We start from the raw sequence: 9,114 nt of genomic DNA, 5'->3' as shown, positions 1-9,114 counted from the left end.
CTCAGGTTATGTTAAAAAGCGGTGGTGCCCTGGTGCTGCTGTGGGAGCAAGGGAAACACCTTTAGGGCCCTGGCTTGGGTTCCTCGAAATTGCCAGCGGGAAGCGAGTGCATTCATTGGGCTTAGACCGGGAAGGGCGGGAGTCCCTCTGAGGCAGGGGAGTGGGGTGGGGCCAGTGATGTCCAGTCAAGCCTTCTGGGCTTGCATGGCACTGCAGGTTTATGTGACACTGGCGTTTGCTGTGGACGTCACAGAATGTGTGGTTAGCCTTGCCTTCCAAACAACACCATTGTCAAACCGGGCTCTCAGCCTCCTCTGGACACCGGGAACTCAAACAGCAGACAGCTGGGCGACTCTCTAATAAGTCCTGCCAACACCATGTCAGCTTGAAAAATCAAGGCCACGAGGCCTTACACACAAGTACACGGACTGTTTCTCCCATGGGCAGCTGGGTAGCACTGCCAGGTTTGCCTCCGGAAATCGCACCAGTGAGCTGACTTGGAAGACAGAACCTCGTTTTCTGCACACGAAACCATTAACAAAAGGAAACAAACAAAAAAAACCCGGTAAGGGTGCCCTCAGAGAAGGGTACTGCCAGCCCCCCGCCCTCCTGCTCTGGCACAGCACCGCCCAGGCCGCGGGGGAGCACGTGGGCGGGCGCAAACACGAGTGACTGTAGCGTGACCCACCGGCTGCACAAGGAGCTCTGATGATGGACGGGAGGGGACTTGGGCATTTTTGTCATCTCCTCGGAGCAGCGGGCGCAGCGCGGTTAGGCCGCCAAGGCCTTTATATAAGGCGAGGGGGGGGGGGCGGACTGCACAGCGCGGGGCGTCCGAGACCCCCACCGGGCTGCGCGGAAACTTCCACGCAGCGGCGGCGACCTCTTGCCGTTGCGCACGCGCAGCGCGGCCCGTTGGCTGACAGGGACCCTCGCCCAGCACGCACGTCTCCACGCCTCCGCCTCCGCACAGAGGCCGGAGGTGGGACTGGCGGAAGCAGCCGGGCCGAGGACGGCGCACTGGACTCCCCGTTACTTTCTTTCTCGCCGCAGCCAAGTTTAGGCTGGAAGGGCCCACGCTGCCGCCGCCACCCTTGAGACAGCCCCTCCCAGTCGCGTATCCTTCCGACGCCGGCTCTCCCCACCCGCGCGGAGGAGTGCCCAGCGCAGGCGCGGTAACCCAGGCGGCGGTGTCCACTGAGGATTTAAAATTGGCCGCGCGTGCGCACTGGTGCCCCGGCCCCCGACGAGAAAGGCCGTGCTTCCTCCGCGCCCGCCCCGCCCCCGCCCCGCTCCCTCTCCGCCCCTCATTGGAGCGGAGGCGGCGGCGCCCCCTCCTTCCCCCGCGCCCTGTCGCCACTGAGTGTGTCTTTTCGCCGCCGCCGCAGCCGCTGCAGGAGCACCGAGCCAGCGGCGCGAGCGTGACTGAGGGCCCGGCGCACGGCGGCGGCCCTCCCTCGGGTCCCGGGCCGCGGCGCCTGGGCCCGCCCCCTCAGCCCGCCCCTCTCCCATGGCCTCTCCCCGCGGCCCCTGTGGAACGCCGCCGCCGCGGCCCCCGCGCCCGCCCCGCGCCGCCTGAAGGAGCCCGACAGGCCCGAGCCGACCCGCGGCCTGCTCGGGCCGGCCCGCGCCGCTCCGGGACCCCGCGACCCGCCGCCGCGACCCGGCCGGAGCCGCAGCGCAGGCTCGTCCGCCCGCCCGTCTGTCCACCCGCAGCCCGTCCGTCGGTCCGTGCACGGCGCGGCCGGGCTCGGGGCGCGGCGGGGGCGGGGCCGCGGCGGGGCGGGCGGGCGCGCGGGCCCGCGGGGCGGTGCGTGGATGGATCCGCGCGTGGCCTGGATCCAGCCGGAGCAGAAGGGGCCGGCCAATGCCCTGTGGATGCAGATCTGGGAGACCTCGCAGGGCGTGGGCCGCGGCGGCTCGGGCTTCGCGTCCTACTTCTGCCTCAATTCGCCCGCGCTGGACACGGCGGCCGCGGCGGGGGCGGCCGGGCTGGGCGGCGGCAGCCTGGCCGGGCCCGTGCCGCCCGCCGCGTCGCCCCCGCCGCCCGCGCCGGGCCCCGCCGCGCTGCCCCCCGCGCTGCTGACGGCGCTCGGGCCGGCGGCCGAGGGTGCCCGGCGCCTGCACAAGTCCCCATCGCTCTCGTCCTCGTCCTCGTCCTCGTCCAACGCCGAGTCGGGCACCGAGAGCCCGGGCTGCTCGTCGTCGTCCTCGAGCAGCGCCTCCGTGGGACGGGCGGGCGGCGGCCGCGGCGATGCCTTCTTCCACTTCGCCGACGGCCCGCCCAGCACCCCCGGCGCGGCCAACGGGCACTCCGGGGCGCGCGGCCCCGCGCCCGCCGGCTCCCCGCAGCAGCACCAGTTCCACCCGGGCCGCCGGAAACGGGAGAACAAGGCCAGCACGTACGGCCTCAACTACCTGCTGTCCGGCAGCCGCGCGGCCGCGCTGAGCGGAGGGGGCGGCCCGGGGCCCCAGGCGCCGCGGCCCGGCACGCCGTGGAAGAGCCGGGCGTACAGCCCAGGCATCCAGGGGTGAGTGCGCGCGGGCGGCGGCGGGCGCGCGGGCGGGGGAGGGGCCGGGCCCCGGCGGGGCGAGGGCGGTGGGCACCCTGCCGGGCCGGCCAGCGCTCCTGCGGTGGGTGCCTCGGGCGCTCAGACATCTCCGTCTGGGCTCTCGTTTTATTTCTGGGGTGGATGCTGGAGGCTCAGGTCCGACTGTGCTAGACGGTTCCCATTTATTTGTTTTTAAAATACTAGTCTGAAGGCTCTGGCTATTGCCTAGTTGTGTTTCCATATTTGCAAACCCTTGAGTAAGTCTTTGTTTCTAAAGAAATATTAAGCTCCTTTTATAAACGATCGATCAATTCGGCTTGTGCAGATGTGTGCTGTTTTTGTCTCTTGAGACTGGAAAGGAGGATCAGATGCCCCTTTCCTTCCCCCAGAATGCTTAGGGGCAGACCTTCTGTCAAAGTGAGGTGCCGGTAGGTACGGCGTTTTATGTAAGCTAAGTTGCAGAATGTAGTGTTGCCAGGAACTTGAATCAGATTGAAGGTAAATATTAATATTTCTTTTTTTCTTTTCTTTTTTTGGCAAAGCCCTTCTAAAAGATGACTTTTTTGGGGGTAGTAAAACAATTTGAGAGGGCTTATATGTTATGATTTAATTTTGTGCTGAAATTAACATAAAAAGCATCAACTGCATTTTTTAAAAACCAATAGTGTTCAAAGAAAAGAAAAACGTTTATTGCACACACTTACTTTTTGGAAGATTCCACCTTTATTTTAAATCTTTCCACAACAGGCTCGCTAGAGGGACTTAGAAGTTCTACTTAAGTTTAGGGCAATTACAGATGGCCAGGCCAGATAAAAACGTGTGTGGTTGGATGGAGCTGTCCTAGGTGAGCCTCCTCAGGTGCCAGTGTTACTTATCCAGTCCCTGTGATTTTCTGTGCTTTTCTAAGCATCTAGAAATAACATTTGCACATACGTTTTATTTCAGTATTTCAAGACTTAAATCATAAACTTCCCTTGCACAATTGCATGCTCATTTAAAAGGCACCTAAGGATTTCCCAGGTGTCAGGGTTGTCGCAAACATTAGAGTTCTACTAATTTTACAATTGCTAAGTATTGGGATTACTTCTTAAAGGAACTCTCTTATAGGTCTGTTTATTCTCATTGGAAGTGAGAATAAATTGATCCTACTTTAAAGCATGTGTGATACACGTTAAAGCTGCATGTTCTGCAACTTATTTCACCTGGTTTGAGTTAGAGGTGTTATTTTCTTAATTACCTGAAGCCTGAGGGTGCACTTTGGACCCAAGTAGGAGACCTGTCTCCTTTCCCTCTCTCCTTTCAGTTCTCACTTGTAGAACTTGTTGAAAAGAGGTGGTGGGAGTGTTCTCTTGATGTATGACATTATATCTAAGGGCTCTTTGGGGAATCTTCAGGTTTCCAAACCTGTCATGTAACTGGAGTTGGCTCTGTGTCTTAGTACTAGGAAATGGGAAGATATGTGATCGTCACTGTAGAGCAGTGATGGCGAACATATGACACCCATGTCAGAGGTGACACGCGAACTCATTTTTTTGGTTGATTTTTCTTTGTTAAATGGCATTTAAATATATAAAATAAATATCAAAAATATAAGTCTTTGTTTTACTATGGTTGCAAATATCAAAAAATTTCTAAATGTGACACGGCACCAGAGTTAAGTTAGGGTTTTTCAAAATGCTGACACGCCGAGCTCAAAAGGTTCGCCATCACGGCTGTAGAGCATTTTTGGACCCAGACAGCTGGGAATCCTGTTTCTGCCCTTCATGAGCTTCTAGCAGTGGCAGCATCATGCCTTGTGCAAATCACTTGGACTCTGAACACTGCTTCCTCACTCTTAGGTTTCTATCTAGTAAGCCTCAGAAGGTGCCTTGTTGTTGCTTTTCTTAATGAATGAGCCCACCACATGCCAGGTACTTTGCTAGGATCTGGGCAGTGTTTGGCACAGCCTCATGATCCTGACCCCGGAGGCTGGCCCTCCTGAGAGTGACTCTGTCTAGCACACATGAGCACTGTTTGTCCAGGTATGCAGATCTCACGCCCATCACTCTCTCGTATCCAGTGTTTCATCACTGTCCTGTTCAATCTCTCTGTACCTCATCTTCCTTATCCTTCCACAGAACTATTGTTACCTCTAGTGGAGATTGCTCAAGTAGTCCCACGTGGTTGTCTTGCCCCCTCTCTGGGGCCTTTCACAGCACTGCCAATGGGGTGATATCCTGCTAGGTTTCATCAGGCCCCACCCCCTTGTAACTCTGTGATGGCACCTCCCCTGTCTCCCTTAGGTTAAAGACTAAAACCTTAAGCTTTCAGCAGGCCACAAGGCACTGCTGCTCTGGGCCCTGCCAGGGGGCCTGGCTTGGTTGGCTTCCCCACTGTGAGGATTCCCACCCTGCCCCACCTCCCAGCTTGCCTGTTAGAACTCAGCTCACAGGCCATGTGGTATAGAACTAAGAGTGGGCATTGAAGCAACCAGGAGGTCTGTGTTTTAACCCACCTAGGGGTGATGGGAGCGCTTCCTTAATGGATGACATTATATCTAAGGGGCAGTAATATGCTTTCCCCCCTCTTTTATTGGCCACTTTTCCTTGCCTGCCTTAGGGGTGGGGAGAAGTGGGGAGAGGCATGTACCTCACCCCCAGTATTGACCTCAGTGTATCTACTTCCTGTTATCTATGCCTGGAGGAGAGCCTGCTAGGATTGCCGACCATGTTCATGGAAGGGTAGGGTACCCTCTGCTTGGTTTGCTACTCCCAATCCTTCTATCAGACTAACCTTTCAGAGGGGACAAGGGGGAGGAATAGTACAGCCAGTGGTTGAATAGTGCCTATGATTAAAGGAGGAAGGCAACGCTGATGACCATTAACATGGGACCCTCTGGGCTTAAGGGAACTAACCTTTTGATATCAAGAAATAGCTCTGTCTAGAACTTGCCCCTGGCTGCTCGCTTACCCAGAATGATGGGGAGGCCACCAAAAACTCCTTCACTTGTGGCTTAGAAAGGGAAAGAGCTGAGATAAGAGAGTCCCTGGCCTGGCCAATAGAAAAAAACCTTGTTGAGAAGCTGATCAGACTTACCTATGCTCAGGACAGGTGTTTCTGGAAAGACAGTGTCTGCAGTTCTCAAGAGATGATAAGCAGTTGCCTGGTATGGTGGAAGTTTGAGTAGCATTAACTGAACCCAGTTGGGCCTTTGCCTGGTAGTCCATGTAGCAGCTTGCACTGTTTGTTCTTTTCTGGAGAGGAGGTTTCTGCCCTTGGAAACCTTGCCTGGTGACCTGGCTTTGTGGGCTTGCCATTCTGCTTTCATCCTTGAGATAAAGAAAAAGCACGTAAGAGGAGAAGGGTTAATGCAAGAACTTTCAGAGTAGTGAAGGTAAAATGCTTGTTTTGGAGTTCCCATTGGCTCTAGTTCTTATTCCATCATTTGGTTGAACTCTCACACTTTTGGGAACAATGTGGACAGTATGAGATATACTCTCTACCTGGGCTTCTGACATAGAGATGTGGACAGGTGTGTGGATAGGTTCCTGGGTCTGTGCATCCTGGCCTCTGGTTGCTGCCATTCTCTCATGCCCTCAACTCCTGACCCCTAACCTTCTGACCCAGAAGTGCTTTGTTACTTTGTTTTTATTTTCTTTGTTTTTATTTTCTTTGTTTTTATTTTCTTTCTTTCTTCCTTCCTTCCTTCCTTCCTTCCTTCCTTCCTTCCTTCCTTCCTTCCTTCCTTCCTTCCTTCCTCCTTCCCTCCCTCCCTCCTTCCCTCCCTCCCTCCCTCCCTCCCTCCCTCCCTCCCTCCCTCCCCCCTTTCCTTCTCTTCTCTTCTCTTCTCTTCTCTTCTCTTCTCTTCTCTTCTCTTCTCTTCTCTTCTCTTTCTTCCCACCCTCCCTTCTTTCTTCCTTTCTTTCTTTCTTGATTTCAAAGGCGAAGGGAGAGAGAGATAGAAATATCAATGATTAGAGAGAATCATTGATCGGCTGCCTCCTGCACGCCCCCTACTGGAGATCGAGCCCACAACCTGGGCATGTGCCCTTGGCCGGAATTGAACCTGGGACCCTTAGGTCTGCAGACTGACGCTCTATCCACAGAGCCAAACCGGCTAGGGCTTGTTACTTTGCTTTTAATGGCTTTGGAAACCTCATCAGTTTATAGGTAAAGGAAAGTCCTGCACAACTAAGGGGGGGGGGCGGGGAGCATAGACCAGATACTTTGCCACAGACTGACTGGTGCCCTTAAAGTCCCAGGAAGAGCATAATGCAACAAGTGAAGTCCTCCAGCCCTTTGGCAGACCCCTACAGAACTGGTCTCTGACAAGGTTGTCCTCTCAGGCATGCTTGCAGTGCAGCAGTCATATGCAGTATTCTCTCTGCAGGTCCCTTGACGATGTTTAATTTTTGACATCTTCCATTCCTCCAAAGAAAATTTTGTTCCTTGTGTGAACTTTATGAGAAATCGGTAGATGCCATTCATAGGACATGGTCAGCCATACCACTCAGGACCCTGGGCGTGGGTTCTTTCTAATTTCAAGTGTGTTCTCTTTCCTCTGTTCTCCTGAGGGAGTCAGAGCTTGGAGGAGTAACCAGGATCCCTTCTCTCTGTGGCTCCAGTCTGACTTGGCACTATCTAAAGTAGAGCCAGTGTGACTTCCCCCAGCATATTCTTGGAGATACCATGTTGGAGGGCACAGGTGACAGCCCATCAGGGCCCACCTCAGACCACAGCCATCATCACTATAGTTGTCTTTCTTTCACTCTGATCTCTTCATATAAACATCGCAGGATGCAGGGGAGAGATTATTGCAAGGTCTGCCTCAAAATGTGGAGGTGGCACACTTGGGCCTTGTTTTCTGAGTGTTCATCCTGTCCTGGGCATATAAGTTCATCCAGAAGTATAAGGTTGTAGGGGAAAGCAAGAATGATCACACTTTGCACATATTTGCTGCCGTACTGACCATTTATGAAATGAGCTCAAACACTCCTTCCTACCTAATAATAGCATCACTCATTCCTGCCCATTGTATCACAGCCAGTCTCTCTGCAAAGTGAAATTGAAAATCTAGCACAAGAGGCTGGCTGTGATGAAATTGAGGAAAGTAGTACCTGGTTACTGATAAGAGATTGGATGAAGATAGGACAGCTAACACTTGGGGAAGGGGCTGCTCATGTGGAGGAAGAGGAGGGTGAGGGCAGGATAGATGCTTTGGAAAAGGAAGATTGGAATATCAAACAGGTTAGGGAGTGTCCTTTGGGAAAATGGAGGTTTTGAATATTTCTGCAAAAAATAGCCTTAATGCTCAGCCCCTAGAAGTCAGAGTGGGGTAAGATGGAGCCTGCCTTGGTGCCACACCAGCTACTTCCTAGAAAAAAGACATGAATGTGACTTACTGCTTTTGTAAGTAATTTTTTAAGTAAATATTTTAAGTTAAAAAATTAGTTTTTCATAATTTTAATTTCAAGGTAAAGTTTCAGAGCTTCTTCTGGTCACTAATATGAAATTTTGGTCCCCATTGTAAATGGATTTCTGTAAGTGACCTATGGGAGGAGAGAGAACAGTTATCCCTGGAAAGTGAGAACCTTCTGTGCCTTGGTTAGGTCCTTACAGTTTAGGATCTTGTTTTTCAGTTGTGAAGTAAAAGAGGGCTGTAGTAAATCAACAAAACCCTTGATTTTGATGATGCAGCCAGAATCAGGCTAACAGGAGAGGGATGACTGAATCATACTAACCAGATTCAGAGGAAATTGTGTAAGCCACAGCATTACCTAGAAATTGCCACTGGCCAGTGTGGCTGAAGAGGCCTATCTAGAAGCTCTGGACAGCTTGTTAGTATTTTCTCTTCTCAGAATGCTGCTGAGTGAGCGTGGCACCTGAGTTAGGGCAGGTAGGAGATGACAATGATGGAGACAGATGCTCAAGTGCAAATGTGCCTCCCAAGTAAGGTGGTCAGGGTACATCTCCCCTGACAGTTTGGGATTTGCAGTACAAAGTAAGTGTCTTACTCTAAGATTTTTATGCTACGCTAGTTTTCTGTGGCTGTGTAACAAATGATCACAAATTCAGTGCCTTAAAACAATACTCCTTTTTTGTCTCTCAGTTTCTGTGGGTAGGAAGTCCAGGATGGCTGGATTGAAGTCAAGGTTTTGGCTGCTGTGTTCTCAGCTGGAGCTCAGGGTCCTTTTGCAAGCTCATTCCTGTTATTGTCAGAATTTAGTTCCTTGTACTTGTGTTAGGTCGGATATTTCTCATTCCTTGCTGGCTGCCAGCTGGGGGCTTCTCTCAGCTACTTTAGGCTATCTTCATTCCTTGGCTTGTGGGCCCTCCTCCCTCTTTAAACTGGAACAGCTCCCTGAATGCCTGATCATGTCTTCTCCAGCTGGAGGAAGCCCTCTGAATTAAGGGCTTATGAAATTGGGTCAGTCCCACTAGGTACCTTCTCTCTATCTTAAAGGCATGTCACATGAGTGATGATATCATCATAGTAACAGGTTTCAAAGATTAAGGCATAGAATTTTCTGGGGCTGCTTGCCACATGCAGGTGTTCTCCTATAGGTAGACTTCCCCTATTGTG

General features: G+C 52.9%; 1 protein-coding gene across 2 annotated transcripts in view; it reads left to right on the top strand.

The window, feature by feature from the left end:
* Window positions 1–1,818: 1,818 nt before the first annotated feature.
* Window positions 1,819–9,114, top strand: part of TENT4A (terminal nucleotidyltransferase 4A) — a gene marked incomplete at its 5' end in the record, with an annotated part of 44,346 nt that continues 37,050 nt past the window's right edge. For both annotated transcript variants that reach the window (XM_081090083.1, XM_081090082.1), the window contains one exon: window positions 1,819–2,531. In XM_081090083.1, coding sequence (XP_080946209.1) covers window positions 1,819–2,531 — 713 coding nt within the window. The remainder of the gene's footprint in view (window positions 2,532–9,114) is intronic.

This window comes from Myotis nattereri (genome assembly GCF_964212035.1).
Source record: "Myotis nattereri genome assembly, chromosome: 4".
In the NCBI taxonomy this organism is placed as follows: Eukaryota; Metazoa; Chordata; class Mammalia; order Chiroptera; family Vespertilionidae; genus Myotis; species Myotis nattereri.
Note: the sequence above shows the minus strand (reverse complement) of the source record. Positions and strands in the feature narration are given on the sequence as shown.